Source organism: Prionailurus bengalensis, chromosome E2 (genome assembly GCF_016509475.1).
Source record: "Prionailurus bengalensis isolate Pbe53 chromosome E2, Fcat_Pben_1.1_paternal_pri, whole genome shotgun sequence".
NCBI lineage: Eukaryota > Metazoa > Chordata > Mammalia > Carnivora > Felidae > Prionailurus > Prionailurus bengalensis.
Genome location: NC_057352.1, coordinates 3,696,368 through 3,724,364, shown reverse-complemented (window position 1 = coordinate 3,724,364; position 27,997 = coordinate 3,696,368). Strand labels below are relative to the sequence as shown.

The window sequence follows — 27,997 nt, the reverse complement described above, 5'->3', positions numbered from 1 at the left end:
GGCTGTATCCTAGGTCAAAGAAGTTGCTGTCTATTTTCTCCTGTAGAATTTTGATGGTTTCCTGTCTCACATTTAGGTCTTTCATCCATTTTCAATCTATTTTTGTGTATGGGGTAAGAAAGGGTCCAGGTTCATTCTTCTGTACATCGCTGTCCAGTTGTCCTAACACCATTTGCTGAAGAAACTGTCTTTTTCCATTGGATATTCTTTCCTGCTTTGTCAAAATTAGTTGGCCATATACTTGTGGGTCCATTTCTGAGCTCTCCATTACATTCCATTGATCTATGTGTCTGTTTTTTTGTGCCAGTACCATACTGTCTTGATGATTACAGCTTTGTAATACATCTTGAAGTCCAGAATTGTGATGCCTCCAGGTTTGGTTTTCTTTTTCAACATTCCTTTGGCCATTCAGAGTTTTTTCTGTTTCCACACAAATTTTAGAACTCTTTATTCTAGCTCTGTGAAGAATGCTGGTATTATTTTGATAGGGTTGTATTAAATGAGTAGATTGCTTTGGGCAGTATGAACATTTTAACAATATTTGTTCTTCCAATCCATGAACATGGAATAATTTTCTATTTCTTTGTTTCCTCTTCAATTTTTTCATAAGCTTTCTATAGTTAAGCAAACAGATCTTTTTATCTCTTTGCTTAGGTTCATTTCTAGATATCTTAAGGGTTTTGGTGCAATTTCTAAATGGGATCAATTCCTTGATATCTCTTTTTGCTGCTTCATTATTGGTGTAAAGAAATGCAGCTGATTTCTGTAGATTGATTTTATATCCTGCACTTTGCAGATGACATGATAGTCTTCATGGAAAACCTGAAAGTCTCCACCAAAAACAGCTAGAGCTGATCTATAGGTTTTTACCTCCAACGTATTCACTAATGCATTTCTAAATTTATGTATCTTCTATAATATAATCTCTGTTATGGCTTCAAAACTTCAGTTTTCTTCTCTACTCTTTCAGATGTGTAACATGGATAACATAATGAGTTTCCTATATTCTTACCGTTCTATAATCTCGGCTATGATAAATGACTTATAGAGAGTCTGACGTCCATTCATATTGTACACTCACCTCCACACACCTATTTCCAGAGACAGTTGCTCCCAGGGTTGTCTTGAAGCTGTAAGGGGTGGATAGTCATGGAAACCTTGTCCTGTGGCCTCCACTCTCCCAACATAGCATCTGATGAGGGAAATTTGGGCAGTGATGGCTCCCATGGGAGCCACACATTCACACATGCACTGACACCCATGTGGGGCTCCAACGGAAGGAAGCACTTTACACACAGACAGAGGGAACATGGCTCAGTGCTGACCTTGGGCTGGATCAGTGGGCAGAGACATGTCAGGTCCCACTCCACACATGGTGGAAGGTCATGAAGCTTCCACAGTCACCCAGAAAGCACATGCCCTTCCTGCCTGTGAACACCTGGCTGCCCCTCCTGGCCACACAGAGGCAGAAATCAAATTGGATGACCCCCACCTGGATCCCAGGGACTGGTGGTCACTTGGCTTTGGCCTCTTTTTCTCTTGTGGTCCTGTCAATTCTAGAAACGTTTGCTTCCCCTTTCTTGCAGTTGACGGATGCCAGCTACATCAGAAACATCATAAATAGCATTTCTCCATGTTAGAAGCAGATGGGTTCTCTAGAGAGGGTGTATCCCTGGTCCAACCTGACTGTGGGGCCCAACACCTGGTCCTCTCCTGTCCCAACCACACCCCTCTTATTCAGGTTGGGAAACTAACAATGATTGATTCTGCCATGTTCCGGGTACCCCTGACCCCACACCCATTGTGAGGAGTGGGGTTCAGGACAAAGTGCTACAGACCAGGTCCCTCTGCTAAGGTCACATGAGCAGCAGATGATGGAGTAATATTTACATTAGAATTAGCTTTGTCCCCCAGATCAGGGCACTCACCCATGCATTGTCCCCTACATCTTGCATGCAGGGCCCCAGAATGGGAAGGAGGACTCTGCCCCAGACACAAGGGGCACTGAGAGACAGGAGGGACTCATGGGCATGTTCCCAGGAAGTGGAGGTGGATGATGACACAGGAAAATAGAGAAGTCCATGAAGGCTGTGACAGAAAGAAAGCCCACACTCTAAGGCCAGGAGAGGGCTGTGTTTCCTTCCCTATTTCCCTGTATTTCTCCTCTGTGTTCATTGCCATGGTGACCTTGACCTGAATCATGCAGAAATGCCACAGGTATGTCTGCACTGACACGAGGCCACAGAAGATCTAGAACCCTCGTCACCTACAGCATCTCCGGAGCCTGGGAACCCCATGTGTGGTGGCACCCCCAGGATGTGGTGAGAATGACGGAGAACCCATAGGGGAGTCTCTGGGAGGGAAGGACGTGCCCTGGTCTCCTCACCTAGACAGGGCATCTCAGGAAAACTCGGGGTCCACTTACTGCACCTTCATGGACACCAGAGCCACCCCCTGGGGACAGGCTGTTCTCCTTCCTGTGGGGCTGCTGACGTGACAACCCCATGACCAGGCGGACCAGCCCCCAAGTGGCCACACCCTGTGCTTCTGTCTGTCCTGCGGGCACTGAGATCCCTCCATCTGCACAACCAGAGACAGAGGCAGGAGACGCCATGACCCCCACCCTCACAGCCCTGCTTCTCCTCGGTGAGATCTCAGGAGGGGAGGGGACGCCCTAGTCTGGGAGGGACCCACAGTCTCAGCCAGGCCCTGGGGTTTCAGAGACCCCAGGCACAGGAGGCTCATGGGGAGGAGGGGTTCTGCTCAGGATTTGGGGCCATCCTCTCACAGGAACTCTCTTCCAGGGATGAGTGTAGGCCCCAGGACCCAAGGGCAGGCAGGTAAGTGTGTCCCTAGGGGTCCCTAGGAGCATGTCTCCTCCTCACTGGAGACAGGGGTCACCCACCAGGCAGCTGCAAATGGAGAACAGCAGTTCTGGGCGGATGGAGAGGGGACGTCTGGGGGATTGGGTCTGAGCTGAGAACTGGGGGTGGGGAAGGTCTTGTGATTTTGCCCTGTTTCCTTCCAGAGACCCTCCCCAAACCCACCATCTGGGCTGAGCCAGGCCTTGTGGTCCCCTGGGGGGCACCTGTGACCATCTGCTGTCAGGGGACTCAGGAGTCCCAAGTGTTCCTTCTGGATGAAGAGGGAAGATCAGGGCTTCGGGATGTTCATTTCCCAAAGAAGCCTGGGAACACGGCCAAGTTCTCCATCACACACATGACAGATAGACATGCAGGACGGTATCACTGTTCCTATCGGAGCCCCGCTGGCTTGTCAGAGCGCAGTGACCCCCTGGAGCTGGTGGTGACAGGTGCGAGCCCCCTCAGGGTCCCCGCCCCAGGCTCTGCCCTCAGGGAGGGGGTCTGCTCCCAGAGCGTCTCCCTCTCACAGTCCAGCCCTGGGGGTATTGTGGGGGGTGGAATCTGAGCCCCATTTAACACGCCCCCTCCTCTCCTAGGATTCCATGGCAAACCCCGTCTCTCAGCCCTGCCCAGCCCCGTCGTGACCTCAGGAGGGAAGGTGACCCTCCAGTGTGCCTCATGGATGGGATTCCATAGGTTCGTCCTGATGAAGGAAGGAGAACCCAGACCCGCCTGGACCCTGGACTCCCAGCAACCCACCAGTGGACGGTTCCAGGCCCTGTTTCCTGTGGGCCCTGTGACCCCCAGCGCCAGGTGGACGTTCAGATGCCATGGCTATTTCAACAACACTCCCCAGGTGTGGTCACACCCCAGTGACCCCCTAGAACTGCTGGTCTCAGGTGAGGGAGTCTGATTTTTGTTGCATCTGTGTTTTGACCACCAGACAGGTTATGGAGGCTCTGCTCCCAGGGGAGCCCCAGATCAGAGGGTGAGGTGAGGGGATCATAGGGATCTCACAGGTCAGAGACACAGAATGTGAGAGACACTGAGACCTGGGGGTCAGGACAGGAGAAGAGAGTTTTGGGGAGAATCTGCTCCTCAATCCACGACTGGTTGTCTCCCAGGTATGTCCAGGAAGCCCTCCCTCCTGACCCAGCGGAGCCCCGTTGTGACCCCTGGACAGAGGCTGACCCTCCAGTGTCGCTCTGACGTCGGCTATGACAGATTCGCTCTATACAAGGAGGCGGCACGTGACCTTCCCCAGCACCTTAGCCTGCAGCCCCAGGCTGGGCTCTCGGGGGCCGACTTCCCCCTGGGCCCAGTGAGCGGCTCCCACGGGGGCCGGTACACATGCTATGGTGGACACAACCTCTCCTCCGAGTGGTCGGCCCCCAGTGACCCCCTGGACATCCTGGTCACAGGTGAGGGGACACGGGTTCAGTCAGGGCCCCCGACTCTGCACAGGCCCTGCTGGGGGTGTCCCAGGTGGTGGTGGCTGGGATCAGGGGTGTGGGGTCCCCAGGGAGGGACAGAGACAGAGAGACAGACGGGACGGGGAAGGGGAGAGACTCAGAGGACAGACAGACAGACTCAGTTCAGAGCAAGGATGGATAGCCCCTCACCTGCCTTCCTCTCTCTAGGACAGCTCTCCTACACACCCTCCCTCTCAGTGCAGCCAGGACCCATGGTGGCCTCAGGAGAGAATGTGACCCTGCTGTGTCAGTCCTGGAGCTCTGTGAATACTTTCTTTCTGTCCAAGGAGGGAGCAGCCGACCCTCCCCTGCGTCTTAGATCAAAGTACCGAGCTGGACATTACCAGGCCAAATTCTCCATGAGTCCTGTGACCTCAGCCCAGGGGGGGACCTACAGGTGCTACGGCTCATATAGCAACTTCCCCTACCTGTTGTCACACCCCAGTGACGCCCTGGAGCTCCTGGTCTCAGGTGAGGGAGTCTGATTTTTGTTGCATCCGTGTTTTGACCACCAGACAGGTTATGGAGGCTCTGCTCCCAGGGGGGCCCCAGATCAGAGGGTGGGGGGAGGAGACATGGGGATCTCACAGGTCAGAGAGACAGAATGTGAGAGATACTGAGACCTGGGGGCCAGGATAGGAGAAGAGACGTTTGGGGAGAATCTGCTCCTCAGTCCACGACTGGTTGTCTCCCGAGTGTGTCCAGGAAGCCCTCCCTCCTGACCCAGCAGAGCCCTTTCTTGACCCCTGGACAGAGGCTGACCTTCCAGTGTCGCTCTGATGTCGGCTATGACAGATTCTCTCTATACAAGGAGGCGGCACGTGACCTTCCCCAGCACCTTAGCCTGCAGCCCCAGGCTGGGCTCTCGGGGGCCGACTTCCCCCTGGGCCCAGTGAGCGGCTCCCACGGGGGCCGGTACACATGCTATGGTGGACACAACCTCTCCTCCGAGTGGTCGGCCCCCAGGGACCCCCTGGACATCCTGGTCACAGGTGAGGGGACACGGGTTCAGTCAGGGCCCCCGACTCTGCACAGGCCCTGCTGGGGGTGTCCCAGGTGGTGGTGGCTGGGATCAGGGGTGTGGGGTCCCCAGGGAGGGACAGAGACAGAGAGATAGGGGATGGGGAAGGGGAGAGACTCAGAGGACAGACAGGCAGACTCAGTTCAGAGCAAGGATGGACAGCCCCTCACCTGCCTTCCTCTCTCCAGGACAGCTCCCCTCCACACCCTCCCTCTCAGTGCAGCCAGGACCCATGGTGGCCTCAGGAGAGAATGTGACCCTGCTGTGTCAGTCCTGGAGCTCTGTGGACACTTTCCTTCTGTCCAAGGAGGGGGCACCCGATCCCCCCCTGTGTCTTAGATCAGAGTACCGAGCTGGGCATTACCAGGCCAAATTCTCCATGAATCCTGTGACCTCAGCCCAGGGGGGGACCTACAGGTGCTACGGCTCATACAGCACCTCCCCCTACCTGTTGTCACACCCAGTGACCCTGGAGCTCCAGGTCTCAGGTGAGGGGTCCCCAACCCTGTCCTTACTGACTCCATCAGCTCAGGGCCCAACCCTCAGGAAAACCTGACAGTGACAAATAAAGGGTTCAGGGGACTCTGTAAAGTAGGGTCCAGCCCAGGAGAGGTTGGAAAGAGCAGGGATCTCCACCCAGGCTCCCCCATCCTTCAGTCTCAGCAGAGATGAGAGGTAGGGTGTGGGTGAGGGGTGGGTGAAGGATCCCGAGTAGACAGAGGCCTCCTACTCTCTTCCTGATGCCTCCATATCAGAATCTGAACTGTGGTGTCAGGCCCCATGGACTCTCCCCTAGAGGGAAGTCTCTATACCTGTGGGCTCTGCTCTGCTGCCCCTTATGCTTACCTGGGGGCCTCACTGCCACTGGGTGCACACCTGATACCAGGTTCAAAGCTTTTCAACCTTATTCGTAAAAATGGTGTCAATTCATAGCTTGTTTTAAGAATTGGTTAACTACTTTAATACCACAAAGTAAGTTGTCTGAATAATAGTTAAGTATACCTAAGGGAGCTATTGGTTTGGGCATATTTTTATGTGCCGTTAACTCATTATGCACTCTCTGACTTCCCATTGCTGTTTTTTTTTTCTAATTAATTTATTTATTGGGGCACCTGGGTGGCTCATTCAGTTGAGTGTCCAAATTCAGCAGAGGTCATGATCTCGTGGTTCGTGGGTGTGAGCCCCACATTGGGCTCTGTGCTGATGGCTCAGAGCCTGGAACGTGCTCTGGATTCTGTCTCTCCCCCTCTCTCTGCCCCTCCCCTGCTTGCACTCTGTCTCTCCTTCTCTCTCAAAAATAAATAAACATTAAAAATATTTTTTAATTCAAGTTAGTTAACACACTATGTAGTATTGGCTTCAGTAGCAGAACCCAGTGATGTATCACTTAAAATCATTCTCTATTTTTATCTTATTTTCCTTCCCTTCCCCTCTGTTCATCTGTTGTCTGTCTTAAGTTTCACATGTGAGTGAAATTATATGATATTTGTTTTTCTCTGACTGACGTATTTAGCCTTAGCATAATACACTCTAGCTCCATCCACATTGTTGCAAATGGCAAGATTTTATTCTTTTCCATCACAGAGTAGTATTCCGTGTGTGTGTGTGTGTGTGTGTGTGTGTGTGTGTGTGTATCCTACACACACACACATACACACCACATCTTCTTTATCCATTCATCAGAAAATGGACATTGGGCTTTTTGCATAATTTGGCTATTGTTGATAGTGCTGCTATAAACCTTGGAGTGCATGTGCCCCTTTGAATCAACATTTTTCTATTCTTTGGATAACACCTACAATTACAATTTCTGGGTCTAACATACTTATATTTTTAGTTTTTTGAGGACCCTCCATACTGTTTTCCAGAGTGGGTACAACAGTTTGCATTCCCACCAGCAGTGTAAAGGGTTCCCCCTTCTCCCCATCCTGGCCAACATCTGTTGTTTCCTGAGGTGTTAACATTAGCAATTCTGACAGATGTGAGGTGGTTATCATTCTGGTTTTGATTTATATTTCTCTGAAATGAGAGATGTTGAGGATCTTTTCATGTGTCTGTTAGCCATCTGGATATCTTCTTTGGAAAATTGCCTATTCATGGTTTCTGCCCATTTCTTCACTGGATTATTTGGTTTCGTGGGATTGAGTGTGATGCATTCTTTATAGATTTTAGATACTATTCTTTATATGATATATCATTTGAAAATACTTCTCCCAGTCCATTGGTTGCCTTTTAGTTTTGTTGACTGCTTCCTTCATTGTGCAGAAGCTTTTCATCTTGATGAGGTCCTTACAGTTCATTTTTGTTTTTGTTTCCCTTGCCTCCAGACATGTCTAGTAAGAAGTTGCTGTGGTGAAGGTCAAAGAGGCTACTTCCTGTGTTTTCCTCTGGGATTTTGATGGTTTCCTGTCTTATCTTTAGGTCTTTTATTCATTTTGAATTTATTTATCTGTATGGTGTAAGAAAGTGGTCCAGTTTCATTCTTCTGCATGTAGCTGTCCAGTTTTCCCAGCACCATTTGCTGAAAAGACTGTCTCTTTTGCATTGGATACTCTTTCCTATATTGTTGAAGATTAGTTGGCCATAAATGTGTCAGTCCATTACTGGGTTCAACTGATCTATGTGTCTGTTTCTGTGCCAGTACCATACGGTCTTGTTGATTATAGCTTTGTAGTACAGCAAGAAGTCCAGAATTGTGATGCCTCCTACTTTGGTTTCTTTTTCAACATTACTTTCAGTATTTGGGGTCTGTAATTTTTGTCTCTCTCTCTTTATTTATTTATTTTTTTTGCTATTTTGATTTTCATATTAAAATGAGGTAATAGCTTTTCATGATTTCCTTGTCTTTGTGTTCACTTGATATTATAATTCCACTGAACTTTTCTGTTCCTTGAAGTTGAAAACCATACATAGGGACTTCCTCAGTTTAACCCTGTGAGATAGTGGGAGCAAAGTTTGTCTTTGACAATGTAAATAAAATGATTAGCTATCCTTACTGGAAACATCACCAGATTTCTAGAGTTTGTCCCAAAACACCAAGATGATGATGGAGCCTCCCATTATGGGCATGCCTCCCTGAATTGTCTCCATTCACCAAACCTGAGACCAGGTGTTCCTGTCAGTCTTCCTGCCCCAGGCCACAGACATGACTGAAGTTCTGTTGAGGAACAGACAGACCACACCTCTCTGTCTCTCCCTTTCTCTAGACAGGAAGATCTATATATCCATACAAATACACGTGATTATGTATTCATATATCTATTTCTGTTAATATAAATATATATGGTTATATATGTATATACAAATGATCTATGAATATATAACATATATATATCTATATATATATCTATATATATATATATCTACAGATATTCATCCTCATGGCCATACTCTTCATTCAATAGCTTTTCACAATAGGATCTCCCTGCCTAGACCCACACACAAGCAAGGAATAATGGTGTTTATGTGACCCAGTAAATGAACATCACCTTTAGGAAATACATACTAATGTGTTTTGTATAGATGTGTGCACCTATTTATGTGTATATCTATCAACCAGTGTGGGCATTTCTAATTATATGAAAAATGAATTAATGGAAGCACATGAGGATGTAAAGTTCCAGGTACAGATTAAAATGCAGTCCCAGAAAGATGGGAGCTGGCTGAGATGGAGGGAAGGAGACCCTGCCCCGGAATATCCGGTCCCTCTGTGCTCCTAACCTTCAGGAGCCCCTGATACCAACCCCTCATCCATGGATGCTGGATCCTTGGCTGTTGAATAAATGGGAACTCTCAGCTGTGGGGACATGAGCACAGGGGGTTTTGTATCCCAGACTGAACAGGGGACATATAAGGACACAATTATTTCCGTGTTGGGAGGATATTTTTCTCCCCAACCCTGAGCTCCTAGGGCACAGGTAGCATCTACTCCAGAGTGACTCATAAGCAAAGTCTGAATTCAAAGAAGACATGGAGATGGAAGAAATCCAATGAGTATGCCAAAGGAAACCCCATTACTGCAGAGAAGGGGTTGTTCAGGAACTGTATAAAAACTATGTAATGAGGAAATGAGGGATATAGAACACAGAGTCAGAAGACAGGCTGGACAGTGGTCTCAGGCTCCTGAGCATCTGCTTCTATTTTCCCCACAGTAGCAGCTGACACCATCAGCCCACCCCAAAACAAGTCAGACCCCCACATTGGTGAGTAGAAGAAAATCTCAGTTTTGGGACTGGCATGGAGGGTAAAGTCCTATCAAGGGGAGGTGGGTGACTTTGGTGGGCATCCAGGATCCGGGGTGATTTGGCTCTCCCCTGACCTCTGTAACCTCTTGGTCCTCATTCCTAGCCTCCAACCCCAAAGATTACACGCTGGAGAATCTCATCCGCATGGGTGTGGCAGGCTTGGTCCTGGTGGTCCTCGGGATTCTGCTATTTCAGCCTCGACACAGCCACAGAAGAACCCCAGATGCAACCAGGAGACAAACACAATGAGAAAATGGAGACAACCCACCATTCCGTGTGGCAGAGCTCTAGGAATGAACCTAATGGTCCAGGGGGTTCTGGAAGAAAATCTGCAGCTTTGCCAGCAGAACTGTCTGCTGAGAAACTGTCTGGGCTGTTGCCTGGCCAGGACTCTTCGTCCATGAACTGTGGTACTTTCCCTCCTGCCACTGATGGATTCCCTTCACTGCCACCCTGTCTTTTTTCATCCCTGTGACAGGAGGGTACATCTCACACTGGTTTAGGTTCATACCTTCCTACAGTGTCATGTTCTGGTCCACTTTACTGGGATACATTTTCCTTTATTTTCAATTTTCACATTCCCTAATGTGTGCTGTCCACTTCCATTCCTTCAGCACCAAACAAAATATCTGTTTTAATAAGTGAGTAAGTGGGTGAAAATCAGATCCACTTTGTGACAGAGAAATCCAAAACCAATGCCTTAACTCCCTCTGGACTCATAAAGCTCTTTGCTCCTCATCCAATGATTCCTGGGGTATTTTCCAGAAATACCCATAGTTGGACTGAGCACAGGGTTGTCTGAAGTGACAGCCTGGTGCTGTGCTGCTACACTGGTTCACGAAATAATCGTTTTTTAGAAAGCTGCTTCCCACGGCGTTTGCCCATTTCTTCGGTGTAAACACGCCCTTCATGGCCAACATCAAGATGTCATGTGAATGCACTGTGTGCCCAGCATGGACACAGTCATCCTTCACAGGTGAGTGTGATCCAGATGTGGGACACCTCACTGGTAACCCCAGCATGTACGTATGCTTCCTTCTATTTGTAAGATCCTTGGATTTACCACTTCAGTGTAATGCCACAGTTTCAGTGAATTGTAATCTCCACTCCTAGTACATTCACATGAGAGGCAAGAGAACACAATTGCAAAATCAATTGTTGGAGAAAATACCGTGTACTTAGAATTTCAGTACATTACTGGTAGGAGTATAAATTGTTCCATTCAATTTGGGGAGTAGATCAGATTCACCTGGTCAAAGGAAGAGACACAGCTCTGTCCCACAACTCTATGCCCTAGAGGAAACCGTGTGCATATGCATGCTGATATATGCATGAGAATATTGACAAGGGTGTCATTTAGTGTAGATAAAACCATACAAACAAATCAACAGTTTCAAACACCACATTAAATAAATGAAAGAAAACATCAAGAAGCCTGTATGTAAGATTATTCTATCACATACTTAATGTCAAGAAGAGACCACAGTTATTATTTAAGCAGGCATGACTAACTTCAGCCATATAAAGAATGGAAGGAAAAACTTCCTATGCAATCCATTATGGTGGTAACCATATAAATGCCTGAGCTTCATATAGGTCTGTCCTTAAGAGTCTGCCTGTTCCACCTCACTACCTCCCCCTCTGACCTATCCAAGCACTTTCCTGAGCAGCTGGCTCAGCTGAACCATCACTTCCAGCTCATTTGTGGACTGTCTTTCCCTCAGTCTCAGTAATTTTAGGGCAGGCAGCTGTGTTCAGGGATGCTGGCATATGGGGACAGGGTCTCTGCACTCCATTCCCAGGAGAAACTTACTGGAGGCTTGACCTTGAAAACAGAGGTAGATTCCCTCAGCCTTAGTGTTGTCATGAAAAGTGGAAATGATATTTTGGTGGTGGAGAGTTTCTGACACAAGGAAATCTCCGATGACAGGCTTTTGAAATAATTTATGCTCCACAGACAGTAGTCCTTCCTTTATTGACCTTCCTTGTGGAGAAGAGAAAAAAATTAGGGCCCCTTGAAGAGAGGCTCCCATTCCTTCCTGGGCTTTCCTTGCAGCAGGGTCCCAGATGTGCTGGTCCCTTTCTATGGCAGTGATCATGTGACCCTCCACACCTATGGAAAGAGGGATGCTCTGAGCTCCAGAATAACCAGGTTCTCTGAGGTCCCAGAACAAGACAGTAGACCCCAATCAATAACTGTGGGCATTGTAAATGCCGTGAACAAAACAGCTCTGGGAGACTGTAGAGTCCACTTAGGAAGTTTTAGTGACACAGCAGAACAGAAAGACTGAGAATAGTCTTATAAGAAAGGAAGGACAATATCATCATCAAATGTAGTTGCTTTGATTCAGTGAGCCACAATAGTTGGAAACAAGGATTATCAGAAAATTTTTGGATGATATCTATGTTTCTGAAAAAGGAACAGTTCAGCAGGCTGATGAACAATATCTAAGTTGTCCAGCTACAGAAACAGCAAGATACCAGATTGTTTTTCAGACTTTTTTTGTGATATTTTAAAGATTCAATAAAAGCTGTACTGATGAGAGGAAAAAAAAGAAAATAATTACATTTACAATGACATAAAAATAATAAAATAGTTGGGAATAAATTTAACCCAAAAGGTGAAAGAGCTGTACTCTGGAAACTGTGAGACTTTGATGAAAAAAAATGAAGATGAAAACACATGGAAAGATATCCCATGTTCATGGACTGGAAGAATATTATTGTTCAGATACCTATATATCACCCATATTACCCAGATGTCCATGTTAGCCAGATGTCTATAATAATGAGAATGGATAAATACATGTTGATATATTTATGCAAGAAATCTTATATTGCAATCCAATGAAATAGAGCTAAAAAAATCATTATGTGTATATCATAGCAATATAAACTGAAGTACAAAAAAGATAGATGCGAAGCTGGTAATTTAAAAAATTTGAAAGAATTATGTATTTGGGTGCATATATGTATGTATGTGTGTGAAAATATATATGTTTACATTTATTACAATTACATATTTTACAAAGAGAGACAAGTGCCTTAAAACCATATTCACAATTACATATTTTACAAGGAGAGGTAAGTGCCTTAAAACTGTATTTCCAACAAATATCAAGATATGAAGTTAAAGGAGGAGATGGCATAAGGGAAAATATGTAGATGGATTAGGTTATGTGGTCATTGCAACCTTCTTGTTTTAAGTTGGAGAGTGTTGCTGTTTTGGGTTTTTGATCATAAAATGTTTTAGGGTGAGTTTTTTGACATTCTTAATTGGCTATTAGAAAGTGAATTTCCTATAGCATCATGTTAATGGATATTTATATATTTATATAAAATTTACAGAGAGATACAGATAGATGAATCTCTGAGTTTGGATTTCTGGGTCATAAGATGAATTTCAGATAAAACCATAAGATCCAGAATTTACATGCATTATTCTTTGCTAATAAAGTGAAACTCTATGACTCTAAATAACTGCAGGGGCGCCTGGGTGGCTCAGTCGGTTAAGTGTCCGACTTCGGCTCAGGTCATGATCTCACAGTCCATGAGTTCAAGCCCCACGTCGGGCTCTGTGCTGATGGCTCAGAGCCTGGAGCCTGTTTCGGATTCTGTGTCTCCCTCTCTCTCTGACCCTCCCCCATTCATGCTCTGTCTCTCTCTGTCTCAAAAATAAATAAACGTTAAAAAAAATTTTTTTAAAAAATAAATAAATAACTGCATATTCCTTCTACAGGGAAATTAAATAATTTTTGACAAGTATTAGCTCAATACTAAAAATATCATCTTAGAACATCATTTTGATTTATACAGTGTAATTCTTTTTTAAATTTTTTTATTTTAATGTTTATTTATTTTTGAGACAGTGTGAGAGACAGAGTGCAAGCAGGGGAGGGACAGACAGAGGGAGACACAGAATCTGAAGCATGTTCCAGGCTCTGAACTGTCAGCACAGAGCCCAACGCGGAGCTAGAACTCACGAACCGTGAGATCATGACCTGAGCCAAAGTCGGACACTTAACCGACTGAGCCACCCAGGGGCCCTAATTCTTTTTATGATAGTATCTACTACAAATGTTGCACATTACATATGAAGGTTTTGTAGCTTAGACTTTAAAAAAAAAAAAAAACTATCATTTCATCATTCTGAGTATGAGGGATTGTGTCTGTGTTTCAAGTCTGACCACAGTAAATGATGCGACACAACAGCTCTGAACAATTTCCAGGAAGCCTGGCTTTACCCTAAGCTGAACCACCCCACCCCATCCCCCCCCCCCCCCCGCCCTGCACCACCCATAAGCAAAGCAAAAAGAGCCTGTATGCATCACCTTTCCTTATTGCAGTCAACTTATAAACATGAGCTGGGCCCCATTTCATGGCATCCTGTGTACTTCTCAACTTTGCTGGGTCACCGCTCAGCAGAAGCAGTGCCATACCACCCATAGTCATCAGCCTGGCATGTCTTGGTAAGTCCTGGAAGGGGAGGAAGGGAGGGGACGCTATGTTGGAAATATTGGCCTGGAAGGCTGGGCATCCCCACAGAAGACTGCTCCCTTGGAGGCAAGGTGGACCTTGATGGTAAGGCTCAGGCCAGGCAGGGGAATGAGTGGGAGGCCAAGTCTTCTATGGAGATGGACCACCTATCATGAGTCTTTCTTTCCAGAGTTCTTCATCCAAAGGATTTGGGCACAAGTGGGTGAGTCTTTCCCTCCAAAACTTGGGTTGCCATGCACTCAGGATAAGAGTATACCTATAACAGGAGGGCAGATGGCACACGAGGTTGGGTGATGGGTTGACTGCAGGAGGCCTTATGGGAGAATCTCTTGTGAAATAGAAAGTGGGGGCCCCGGGAAACCTTAGTCTTAGTTCTGGTCCAGAGACCCTTCCTAGACTCTGTTCTCCTTGGCTGAGCCATGCTCTAAAGCCATCTGGAAGACACTGCTGCTCAGAGCTGAGATGTCTGGGAGAAGCCATCTGTAGAGCAGGGGATGCAAAAGGTGACAGGAATAACAGAATGTCTGAGGACAAGACAGCCACTAAAGCTCCTCAGCACGCCCATGAGAGTAGGAGCCCCATGCTGCTGCTGACATTGTTCCATGGCAGAGGTACAAAATCCACATGCCAGAACCCCTGGAATTCCAGCATGTTCTGACATGGCTCTGTCGTGTAACATGCCTCATGTGTTCGCTGACGTGGCATTCACATAGGTCATTACTCTCCTCTTCAGTGTCTACTTTGTCTTCTTTTATGTAACAAACTTCACACTATCAACACCTACTAAGAGCCCACTATTCAGTGCTCACTCAGAATTCTCGGTCAACAGGTTACTTGTAAGAGATGCCGTGTCTCTGTGGTGTGGGGAGTCTTTGTGTGGCATGGGCACCCTTGGATTGGAAAGGAGCCTTAGAGACATGGAAGGAGGGGGATCCTCTGAGCTTAGGGAGAGGAGACCAATGCTGTGCTTCCTTCTCCCCCAGGTGGTCCTCCTGTGCTGTGCTCCTCCCTGTCTGCCTGGCCAAGCCCAGTGGTTCCTCAAGGACAATGTGTGACTCTTCAGTGTCACTCTCATTGCAGGTTTGGCACGTTCAGACTATACAAGGTTACTGGTGCCCTCATTCCTGAACTCCACAGCATAATGTTGCAGGACAGCTTCCTCGCTGGCTCTGTAACCCCAGCACATGCAGGAACTTAAAGATGTCATGGATCCTACCTTGGCTCCTCCTCTGTGTGGTCACCACCCAGTGACCCCCTGTTGATTGTGGTCACAGGTCAGAGAGTGCTTCTCTAGAGGAACTATTTCCTGTCCTGATCTTCCTAATCTCAGAGTTTCCTGGTGGGAGTGTCAGTCAGGTCCAATTATAACAATAGGAGCTGCTCCAAGGGCGTTTAATGTATGTGGGCAGAATAATGGCCCCCAATTATGTCTACACCATAATACTCCAAATCAATGAATAGTCCAAGGCCAATTAAGGTTGAATATGGAATGAAGGTCATTAAGCCGATGACCTGGAGATGGAGAGATTATCCTGGATTATCCAGGCGGACTTACTGTAATTATAAGGGTAGAAGGAAGCAGGAGAATGAGCTTCAGAGTCATGCAGCATGAAAAAGACTCCACCAGCCATTGCTAGCTCTGACGTTGGAGGAAGGGGTCATAAGACAAGGAATACAGGCAGCTCCTAGGAGCTGGAAAAGACAGGAGCAGATTCTCCCCTTGAGCCTTCAGAAGGAAACAGTCCTGTCCACGCTGTCCTTGATCCCAGCCCATAAGACCCATGTTGGACTTCTGACATCCAGAACTATAAGACAACAGATTGGTGCTCTTTTGAGCCATTATGTTTGTAGCAATTTATTACAGCAACAACAGGTAATCAATAAAGATACCTAGGTGAGGAACAAATTAGGACGCCAAACAGGGAAAGTGAAGCTACTCCCAGCGATAGGTAAGGGCAGGATGTTGATGCCACCACTAGACTGCAGTGACATACTGGGGGGAGTGTTCCCAAACTGCTCTGTGGAAGCTGGGGCCTTGGAGAAGTCACAGACATGGTAGAAGATGTGCCCATCCCCACTAGGCACAGGCTTGGTAGGCACTGGGAGTTACTGTGGTACCTGCTTTACTGCTTAATTCCTGTCTCCTACCAGGGATTCCAACTCATCAAACAGAGCAGGAACTGGTCTGATAAAAGAGCCTGGAAATGCAGGCTGCAGTGTCATTCTCCCACCCCCACCATACAAAGCAGAAAAGGGGTCTATGGGAAACAGGGGCAACAGTTAATGTGTCAAGGATGAGAACAATGGTAATGGAATCTGGTGCTGTTTCTTCTGATGGAGAAACAGAGCAAAGGAGGGGCAGAGACAGAGGGGGACATGCAGACAGAAAAAGACACAGAGACACAAAGAAGGAGGCGAAATACAGACACGGGGCACCCTCACTCATTTAGGGTCCCAGGGAATGGGGTGAGGCAGGGTCGCTCTTTGTAAACTTACAATGTCCATGTTCTTAGGAGTCTGCAGAAAACTTTCCTTCTCAGCTCAGCCAGGTCCCCTGGTGAAATCAGAAGGGAACATGACCTTGCATTGTTGCTCAGAGATCCAGTTTGAAAGCTTTGTTCTTCACAGTGAGGAGCTATCCAAGGCCCCTTGGCACCTTCCTGGGCAGTCCCATCGTGAGGGTTCCCATGCTAGCTTCATCATGGGTCCTGTGACAGCTGCCCATGCAGGGACCTACAGGTGCTTCGGTTTTCTGAATCACTCCTTCTATGAGTGGTCTACCCCCAGCGACCTCCTGGACATCATGATCACAGGTGAGAATGTCCTGCTCCCATCCTCTTTGGGATACAGACAGGGTGTTCTAAGACTTGGAAGCCCCGGGTGGTGATGAGGGACACGCACATGGGTTTTTATGCAGAGAGATAGCCTTGGCAAGAGCTACACCTAGAGAGACAATGACAGAAGGGTGACAGTACAAACCATTAGTTATAACATAAAGGACAGATAAGGGGCAGAAATAGGGAGTCAGTAGTGGAGACAAAGAGTGAAGGAAGGGACACAGATGGGTACATTCACATCAGAGACAGGTGCCCTTCCACTCTGACTTTGTTCAGAAACCTGGGACAGTTTAGAACGTGGTTTCCAGTTATTCTCCACACCCTCTTCTCTACCAGGAGAACCTAAAGACACACCACGTATATGACCAAGTTTTGAGGCCAGGTTGGCCTTTCTCAGGCTGATTCCCCATGGGCCCTGGGTCCTCTCTTCATGTGGCACCCACAGGTGTGGTATTCCCTCCTACATGACTTCATCCCATGTAGTTGAACCACAATGTGACCCTGGATACTATGGTCCCAGGTGGAGGAGACAGTCACTAGCTCCTATATGTGGTATGTTTTATGGGTTCCCAAAGCTGTTTCTTGGGCCAATGTTCAAGGTTGCTCGAGATGCTACAGGATTACTGAGGTCAAAGCCCACAGAAAGATGCAATCAGAGAGAAAGCAGAGTCAATGTACATCAATGGCCATATAAAGTCTTTCATATAAAGAGACACAGAAATGCAATGTGTACATGTGCACACACACACACACACACACACACAGAATGGAGGGGAGACAGAGAGAGACAGACAGATTGATAGACACTGGTTCAGTGACACATAAAACAGAAGAAAGAAAAAGGGATAGAGAAGTAGACATAAAGATGGAGGGGACAGATAAAAGCCCTAAAAGAGACCTGAGCGGGAGCACAAAGATAGAGAAAGACGGTAATGTGGGGTAGATAACAGAGATCCCAAAAGAGAACCAGGGATATAGAAGCAGAGAAAGTCACCAAGATGGTGGTAATAGAGACAGACAGGTAGATAGATGATAGATAGATAGATAGATAGATAGATAATAGATAATAAACAGATGGTAGATAGATGATAGATAGATAGATAGATAATGCAGAAAGAGACAAGATGAAATAAGAGACTCATGAAAGAAAAAGACAGATCAAACCGACAGATCCCACAGAGGCAGAGAGAGTAAACCAACACAAAAAGGGGAAAGATGGAGGAAGGCAAGAACAGGAAATAGAGAGGTGGACACGAGGGGACAAAGTGGACATTAGGCTCTGGGAACAGGGAAAGAGAATTCACAGTCCAGGTGTGAAGTACACTGTGAGCAAGGAAAAGCCTCTCTAACTGAACTGCCTCCGTTTCCTCCAGGTCTACATAAGAAACTTTCTCTCTGGGCCCAGCTGGGTGCTGTGCTGAGTTCAGGAGAGAACATGACCCTGTCCCGCTGCTCAGAGAGCAACTTTGATGTGTACCATCTACCCAGGGACGGGCAGCTCCGTGGGCACCAGCTGGCTGAGGGGCAGAGGCACGATGGTGCATCCTGGGCCCACTTCCTTCTGGGTCCCGCAAAACCAGCCCTGGGTGGGACCTACATATGCCATGGCTCTTTCAACTCCTCTCCCTGTGAATGGTCAGGCCCAAGTGACCCACTGTACCTTTCTGTCACAGGTGAGGAAGCACACAACCTGCTCTGTGCCCAGTGATTCAGGATATATCTGAGGGCTATATGTGAAGGGTGTCCTACTGATAATGGGAGGATGCTTAGGAGTTCTGGAGAGAGAGAAACATAGATAAAGAAACAGGGAAGGAGAGACTGAGGACTCACCTCCAGCCTCCTCCTGTGCATCTTGCACAGAGACCCACACTGGGGGGTCTGTGTACAGAGGAAGATGGAAAGGGGTCAAGGCGGGCCCAGGAGGGGGAGAAAAGGGGCTCAGTTTGGGGATATCATAGCTTGCATTGGCCCCTCACCACTACTCATTTCCCAGGAGCCCCTCCTGACCTCCCACCCACAGAGAGATCTCCAAGGTGGTACAGGTGCCTTTGGGGAAAGATCAAGAAACCTCCTCTTGGGGCGCCTGGGTGGCGCAGTCGGTTAAGCGTCCGACTTCAGCCAGGTCACGATCTCGCGGTCCGTGAGTTCGAGCCCCGCGTCGGGCTCTGGGCTGATGACTCGGAGCCTGGAGCCTGTTTCCGATTCTGTGTCTCCCTCTCTCTCTGACCCTCCCCCGTTCATGCTCTGTCTCTCTCTGTCCCAAAAATAAATTAAAAACAAACAAACAAAAAAAAACGTTGAAGAAACCTCCTCTTAAGTAGAGGCCCCTTTCATCCCCAACCTCTTCTGTTTTCTCTCTGCATCTTGAAGTCTCAGGGATTCAGTCCCCAGGGATTGTGGGGAGGGGTCCCAAGAGCTCCCAGGAACTCAGCGTCAGATGGCAATGAGCTTCGGTGGGTAGAATATGGGCAACTCCACATCCCCACCTCTCTCCTGACTTGTCTTCTAGGAAACCTGTCAAGTAGTTGCCTTCCATACAGAGAGCCAAACTCCAAAACTGGTAAGTGAAGGATCTCTTTTATCCTTGTTTGTAGACAAAGAGAAGCCTTGGGTTTGAGTGTTGGCTCAGCCACCTTCCAGCTCTGTGATCTTGGGCCCATTACCATGCCTTTCTGATCCCCAGACTACAATGGCAGAAGGGGTTGGGGTCAGCATGAGGCCAGTGAGGACTCTTAAACTCTAATTTTCTGCAGCAGAGACCTCCTCCAAAAGAAGAGAGTGAAAATAAACCTGATCTACTTGCCAGGAATAACACCATACCTGCTCTTTCCCCATTCCTAAGTAGAGATGAGAATCTGTTGCGACCGGCACAACAAACACCGATATCAGGGTCCTGAGGGTAGAGGAATGTAAGAAAAAAAGAGAGAAGAGAAAGTTTGGGAACAGGAGGGTCCCCTGGGCTGACGGCCCAAGTGATGGCTGTATTGTTGCTATACATAATCTTTTATAATATTAGACTCTTATGGATCAGGTCATTCTAAGAATAATCAGGTTTCACATAATCGCTGCCAACCAAAACATTTAGTTCTGTGTTTCTTGTGAATTTTCTAGACTGGTCACAACAAGACCTTGTTGATAAGATTGCTAGCAAAACACAATTCCCATGTTTGTTTCTATCTGACTCAGGGTAGAAAAAGGGAGGTAGCATTACTGCCAACACCTGCAGACCACAGGCTTCAGGAATTAACTTTCTCAGCCTTGACAAGGCTTTCATATGCCCTTGAAAGTGGGGGAATGGGAGGGGGAACCACCGGGTTGGCTGAGTCAACAAGGAACCGTTGCTCGACCCGGTCTCAGCCTGGCACTGGGGCCCGGCCTCCCACATGAATGGCAGGGGGAACCACCAGGTTGGCTGAGTCGACAGGGAGCCTTTGCTCGACCCGGTCTCAGCCTGGCACTGGGGCCCGGCCCCCCACAAGATTCATGGGATCTTGGAGGAGAGAAAGGAAGAGAACAGCTGGTGGGGGTAGGTAGTGCTTAGAGAAGTTCCATTTGCCAAGAAATGAGCTCCTGTCTGTCAGAATGCAACACGGATATGCTTAGTAGAGTGAGGGAGAACTCAGAACCCAGTCTCTCACCCATACATGTGATTCCTTCATTTATTTGTTCATGCACTGTTCCAGTGCACATGTATGTCCATGTGCTGGATATGCCATAGGTAGTCATTTCCTATTGGTGCTATAACAAATTTCCACAAGCTCAGTACATTAAAACAACACAGTTTTGTTTTTTTTTAGAAAGAGAGAGAGAGGGAGAGAGAGAGAGAGTGAGAGAGTGAGTGAGCACGAACAGGGGAGGGGCAGAGAGAGGGACACAGAGGGACCAAAGCGGGCTCTGCACTGAAAGCAGAGAGACCAATGTGGGGCTTGAACTCACAAACCGTGAGATCATGACCTGAGCCCAAATCAAGAGTTGGACGCTTAACCAACTGAGCCACCCAGGCGCCCCAAAACAACACAGTTGATAAAATGATCTCATAGTTCTATAGTTCATAGTTCTGAAATGGGTCTCATGAGGCTGAAACCAAGATGGCAGCAGGCTGTGTGCCTTCTGGAGGCTCTGGGGGACAATCCATTTCCTTGCCTTTCCAGCTTTTAGAGCCTGCCCATGTTCCTCTGCTCATGGTCCCTTTCCTCCATCTTCAAAGCCAACAATGATTGGTCAAGTCTAACTCACATTGAACCACTTAGACCCCCCCCTTCCTTCATCACATCTCCTTCTCTATTAAGGACTCTTGTGATTACATTGGGGCCATCCAGATAATCTGGGATAACCTCTCAATTTTAAAGCCAGTGGATTAGCAACCTTAATTACATCTGCAACCATAGTTCCTCCTTGTCATGTAACATGACATAATTGCAAGTTATGGGAATTAGCACATGGAACTTTTGAGGGATGCATTCTTCTGCCTACTGCCAATAGTAAACAGGATGCCTTGGGAATGCATCTTGGTAAGCTGGTATTGCAGCTTAAGTGGAAGGGCAGAAAATGAGAGCATGAATGGATGAATGATCAGTTGTGAGGAAACTATACATGAAAATTTAAATAAAGTGATAGATAGTGCTTTGTGGATGGTTTAGAGTGAGTGGCAGAGACTCTCTCAATTTTGGGCAGTATTAGGTCATGACCTTAATGACAAGAAGTGTTTAATTCTTTGAAGATTGTTGGAAAGATATCCCAGAGCTATCACCCAAGAAGACACTAAGGTGAGAATAATCTTATGCTCAAGGAAGAGTCTAAATGCTGCAGGGGAGGTGGAGAGAATGACAAGATCAATGGAAGGAGACAGAGAGGAACAAGATTGTATAAAGGAGCTGAGTAGGAACAAGGAATGTGTGCTACATGTTCGGTCCCATTGCAAATCGTCTAAGCATCTACTGGGAATCCATATATGATTAATAGTAACTTATATGAAAATGGGTTGTAAGGCGTATAACTGGGAGCCAAGAGACCACAGAAAATGCAATTGCCACCCTCCTGGTGAAATGTGGTGCCAAGTTAGACACCAAATGAATGAAGTAGATAAATACAAGACATGTTCTTGAGGTAGAACCATTTGGAGGAGGTTCTGTTGGATCTGGTTTTTCCTAGTTGCTTGCTTTTGGACTCATTCATTTCTTTGTGCAATTAATTTTCACTGCAACTAAACCTATACTTGTCAGGAGAGAGGAATCATGCGGGGGGAAGTGTGTACAAATGAGGATGCTTAGTGTAACAGTATAGTATACCAGAAAGACAAAGGCACTTGGCTTCAAATAGTCATTTTTCCACTTCTGTATGATAAGCTCATTTATCTTCTATTTTATCCACAATAAAATGAGGTTAAATCTCCCCGTTTTAGGTTCTCTGTGTGGATGAGGTCAGGACAAAAACGTGAAAGCATTTCACATGCTTCTGCAACAGAGAAAGTGCTGTATACATGATTTAAATTGCCCCACTCCATTCCGCTCACCTCAAACCTCTACCTCACCCCTGCGTCCAGTCATCTGTGAACATATGATAGATCCCTTGGAGGTGAATACCAATACCCTTTTGAGTCAGTTCAAATCTTAGAGACAGGAACAAGCACTATTTAATTAAGAGTGCTTAATTAAGAGTCAACTTTCCTCTTAATTCCCAAAAGGACTGGTTTTGTTGGGACAGTGAATGGACAACAACAAAATATGTTCAGGAATAGCTGGTAGAGAGGATCAGACGAGCAGTAACCTAATATATGACTCATGAGACCACGCAAAGCAAACACATCGCACTGTGCAGCCCTTGCTCACCCATTTTGTTATCATTTCCTGCCTGTACAACATAAAATAACTCTACTTACTTTGACTTTGGTTTCAACTTTTTCTTTTGTTAAAGAATTTAGTCTTTCTTTTGTTAAAGAACGTTGTTCGATTCAGGGTTGAGGTAGAGATACTGTAGGCATTTATCCAACAATCAATAAATGGGAGGCAATCAATAAAGGAGAGCTACTGTGATTTTCTCCTTAGATTCACATCTTCCTGCAGGTAACCCCAGACACTTGCATGTTCTGGCTGGGCCCTTTAGTGGCCATCATCTTCCTCACCATCCTTCTTTTTTTCCTCACTCATCACTGGTGCCATGCCACAAAGAGTGAGTCTTGGGAAGAAGAGGCCAGTTTCCATCTAAGCAGAGCAGGGAGCTAGGATGAGAGTGCTCAGGTGTGAGTTCTCTGTTTGCAGGCTGATGTCTGGTTCAAGGCAGGAGCCACAGAGGTCAGGTTTTCTAGAGAGAACACCAGTGCCCTCCGTCCTTATCAATGGAATGGAAATAGGGAGATATTAATGGGATGGGTCTGTGAACCTTTCGAGAGGTAGAATTTCTTTTTTTTTTTTTTTAACGTTTATTGATCTTTGAGAGACAGAGAGAGATAGAGCATGAGCGGGGGAGGGGCAGAGACAGAGGGAGACATAGAATCTGAAGCAGGCTCCAGGCTCTGAGCTGTCAGCACAGAGCCCGATGCTGGGTTCAAAGTCATGAAATGTGAGACCATGACCTGAGCTGAAGTTGGACGCTCAACTGACTGAGCCACCCAGGCGCCCCTAGAGAGGTAGAATTTCTGACTCTACTTTTTGGTAGTAATTCCAGGCAATACTGCACCTCTCTGGTTCCATCCATGTTGCTGCAAATGGCATGATTTCATTCTTTCTCATTGCCAGGTAGTATTCCATTGTGTATGCTGAGTGAAATAAGTCAGTCAGAGAAGGACAGATATCATATGTTTTCACTCATATGTGGATCTTGAGAAACTTAACAGAAGTCCATGGGGGAAGGGAAGGGGAAAAAATAGTTACAAACAGAGAGAGAGGGAAGCAAACCACAAGAGACTCTTAAATACAGAGAACAAACTGAGGGTGGATGGGGGAGTGGAGGAGAGGAGAAAATGGGTGATGGGCATTGAGGACGGCACTTGTTGGGATGAACACTGGGTATTTTTTGTAAGCCAATTTGACAATAAATTATATTTTAAAAAATACTGCACCTCTGTGCATGGGTATCTGTATCTATTAAATGAGGACCCAGAAATGCCCTTCCATGTGTTTTTGATGACTTCTATTCCCTACAGATGCTGCTATAATGAACAGAGAGCCTGAGGTGGACAGAATGGTGAGTAGGGAGGTAGGTCCTCCTCAGCTCACCCTCTTCAGTACAGTCTCACTTCCTCCTACTGCCCACAAATGTGTGCACACCGTCCTTCCCATTTCCCATTATGCAGGATCCTCCAGCAGAAGACGCACAGGAGGTGACATACACAGAGTTGGGTCATTGCATTTTCACACAGCAAAAAACCACCCCCACTTCCCAGGGGCCCAAGGAACACTCGAGTGATGCCAGTGTATACATGGAATTTGTAAGGCCAATCAAGGCTTGAATCCTATGCCTGAGCACACCCAGAAAGACCCTGAGGAGGCTTTAGACCCATGGACACCATAGCTCTTTCTGAAACCTCGCTTGACAACTCCGTCCTAACAACAAATTATGTCTTCAGATTCATCTCACCCTAAGATGAGATAAAAACCTCAGGACTCCCTAGAAAACATGCGTAGGATTGTTGTCCTTGTTATTCTCATCTCTACCATCTATTCCCTAAGTTCTCTGCCCTGCTCTGTGCTATGGTTTGCTATGGTAAAGGGTAGGAGCTGATCCCTACTGATTTTGACTTTGGCTTCCTTGCTGTCTGGCTCCATTGGACCCTGTCAATAGAGACCTCCCTGTAATTATGCTGAGTCAACTTCTTACTTAGTGCTATCTTTAACTGCTACCATTTATATAACTCCACCTTAAAGTGAATTATCTACATACTGCCAAAATCAAGAATTATGATATTAAGAATTCTCCAAGACCATTTGCCTGTGACAGGACCAAATATCTTACCCATGAATTAAGACACGATGTATAGTGTGAAGTAATGTGTCCCCAGGCTAAGACTGTAAATAATTTTGTTCTTCATTGTTTACAGGGTAAACAACTGTATTGCTCTCACAGGCTAAAATGTGAAACACACTAGGGGGTCAGAGATGTTTTTTTTTTTTTTTTAATGTTGATGGTCTTTTCTCATTACAGAAAAGACATTCATTTTTTGTATAAAAGTTGGAAAATAGATACAGAAAAAAGAAAAATCACCAATAAATTTATCATCAGATAATCATTTTAAACACTTGTTGCTTTAATTTTGGCTTAAAGTACTCACGTGTGTGGTTCGACAGAATTTTACGCATTTGCACCTTTGCAACCACCACCTGTGCCAAAATGTAGAATATTCTTAACACCCCAGAAAACTTTCTTGCCCCTTTTTGTGGGTAAGTTCTGACTTCCGTTACTATGCTACTATAAACAAATAAAGCTACCATCTATCTACTATTAATCATCTTTCTTCCTAGCTATTACTGAATTTCACCTACATGGAACCATATACTATGTATTTTTGTGGCTGGCACCTTTCGTTCAACATTATATGTTTGATATTTCATCACATCTTTGCATGTGAAAAATTATTTTCCATCCTGTGTAAGAATCCATTGTGTGACTATGTCACAATTATGTATCTAGTTGTGGTGAGTGTCCCAAACTCTGATGCCTTAATTTCTCACATTCTTATGTCCTTCCAGAACCATCCAGGTAGATTTACCCAATCTTACTGGAATCTGGGAAGCCATGCTGGGGCAGGCCCAGGCATCCTCAAGTGAGAGATACTGGAAGCTCTGGTGGCCAGAGAGCACCTGGCTGGTGTCCCCAGCATGGAGTCTGGCTCTCGCCCATCACCTTTGCAGCTAACTCCTTCAGGGCACATTAGGGAGTCCCACGTACCCCATGTCTCAATTTAGTATAGACGATTGCCCCCAAGGCTCAATCAAGGAAATCCAGTAGCAGGATGTGGATCTATCAGGATAATTCTGGAAAAAACAAAACAGTGCAAGAAATTAAGACATCAGAGTTTGGGAGACTCAGCAATATTTTGGATTCAGAACTAGCATCAAAGTTAACCTTGTTAGAGAACAACAGTGAAAATGACAGGTTTCTGTGCAGCAATGACAGGAATTCACATTTTTGAGCACCTCTTCAACAAAATCTGTTTCACATATATTTCTTCAATGAATCTTTCTGTAAAATTTATCAGGGCTCCATGTTATCTGCACTTTCCTAAGTAGGGAAATTCAAAGAGATTAAGTACCTTGTCAAAGGTCACAAAACATGGCGTGTTTGTTGACCATGATGGGGCCCCAAAAAGAAGACCCCTGAACCCAACCACTGTCTGGTGAAACCACCTCCTTAAACATATATCATACCTTGGATTTAGGGGATTGGTCCAGGTATGGGCTTTAAGACACACTTGGGTTTTGGAACCAGGGGAGACTTTGGGCTTGGCTCAAAAATATTTCCAGGAAGTCAGATATTTTTGTTCAGCACATGTTGCGGGGAAACCAAAGCTATTATTGAGAAAGGAAGTCGTTCATCTTTCTCTATCATCAAAAGTTTGTAGAGGGACCTGAACAAGGATGAGAGGACCTAACAGACAGTACCCGTGCATGGGTCTGTTCTGTGGGGCTCCTGGTTTCTGCACAACAGAGGTGTACAATAGCCAAGGAAGGAAAGTAAGTGTATTAGGTCCTACTGAGATTTACAAGGGGAGGCATGGGGGAGTTACCTGGAACTCCCCAGAGACTGGGGCATGGACCCATAGCAATCACATGGACAACTGAGGTTTTCCACAACCTCAGTTTGAACACAAGGTTTCAGCTTGGATGCTAGGGTTAAGGCAAGAATTTGGAAAAGAGTTTAAGTCTCCATGTGACTTCTCTTACAGTGTTATGAATGAATATGAGAAGGCGAATCCTTCTCCCAGACCACAATGTCCTCTTTCTCAGTAGAGAAGTAAGAAGCTCCTTCCAGGGCACCTGGGAGGCAAAAAAAAAAAAAAAAAAAAAAGGTGTTTAGGGATAAGTTTGATTCTGAGAACAAGTTGGCTGTTGAGATCCCAGGGAAGAGAAGATTAAAGAAAGGTTTTGGGGATTTGTGCCTAGAAAGATGTTCTAGAGGCCTTCCCACTGGAATGATCTAGGTTCTGTGACCCTAAGTGGGGTCTACATTCTGTAGAACCTGAATTCCTCAAGGAAAGGATGCTGTGGAATGCATGAAGTTCAGTAATGTCCCAAAGCAAGTTCTGGTTCCTCAGCCCATACATGCCAGCAGACAACACAGGACACTGGTTCTCAGCTGGGGCAACGTGGCTGTGTCCACACATGGACCGTTATAATAGTGTCTGGAGACATTTTTAGTTGTCACGACTGTGGAGGGGGTTCTACTGGCATCTAGTGGACAGAAGCCAGGGATGGTTGTCAACATCCTGCAATGCCCAGGATGGTGCTCCCTGCCCCCCCCCCCCCACACACACACAGCAGAGAATCACTATCTAACCCTGTCAATAATGTTAAAGTTGAAAAAAAAAAAAAAAAAGCAAAACCTTGTCTAGGATGCAATGCTGGTCACCATTTCCAAAAACTAGCTGAAAAATGTGCCATGAACCCCTGGAAAATGTGTTATACCCTGAGATAAACTCATTTTTTACAGCAACAAAGCCATGTTTTATTAGACAGTGACTCTGTGTGTGTGTGTGTGTGTGTGTGTGTGTGTGTATAGTAACATTTCCATGTACCCTCTGATATACAATATCAAATATTTCACATATCAGAATATACTAAGAAAAGTAGGTTTTGCCATTTCTCAAAACATATCCCTCATCTCTTTTCAGTCCCGCATTTCCCTCAAGAGTAAGTTCTATTGCGGAGGGCACCTGTTGGGATGAACTCTGGGTGTTGTATGGAAACCAATTTGACAATAAATTTCATATTAAAAAATAAAATAATTTTTTTAAAAAGAGTAAGTTCTGACTTCTGTCGCTCTGTTACTACAGACAAATAAGCAAATTCACTATCTGTCTATCACTGGAATATAACGTGTTTGTCATGTTCATTTTGTCCCAGGATGA

The 27,997-nt window shown here is 46.1% G+C and overlaps 2 protein-coding genes across 3 annotated transcripts; both read left to right on the top strand.

Annotated features, from left to right (window-relative positions):
- The first annotated feature begins 3,095 nt into the window (after positions 1-3,095).
- LOC122493754 (leukocyte immunoglobulin-like receptor subfamily A member 4) lies at positions 3,096-12,516 on the top strand. Of its 2 annotated transcripts, XM_043598331.1 has the most exons (6): positions 3,096-3,313; positions 3,461-3,763; positions 3,989-4,285; positions 4,505-4,807; positions 9,512-9,559; positions 9,705-12,516. In XM_043598331.1, exons 1-6 carry the CDS (start codon positions 3,220-3,222, stop codon positions 9,848-9,850), a joined length of 1,191 nt encoding a protein of 396 aa, XP_043454266.1. In that variant the 5' UTR covers positions 3,096-3,219; the 3' UTR covers positions 9,851-12,516. The 2 variants fall into 2 exon arrangements, with proteins under 2 accessions (XP_043454266.1, XP_043454267.1); XM_043598332.1 differs by lacking the exon at positions 9,705-12,516 and having other exon boundaries at positions 9,509-9,567.
- Positions 12,517-14,618: 2,102 nt separating this feature from the next.
- LOC122495219 (killer cell immunoglobulin-like receptor 3DL3) lies at positions 14,619-27,892 on the top strand. The gene is given in 9 exon segments (XM_043600974.1): positions 14,619-14,709; positions 15,082-15,372; positions 16,612-16,911; positions 18,309-18,608; positions 19,445-19,495; positions 22,998-23,026; positions 23,028-23,103; positions 24,077-24,129; positions 24,227-27,892. Coding segments are annotated over 9 exon segments (1,347 nt in total). The 3' UTR covers positions 24,383-27,892.
- The last annotated feature ends 105 nt before the right edge of the window (positions 27,893-27,997 follow it).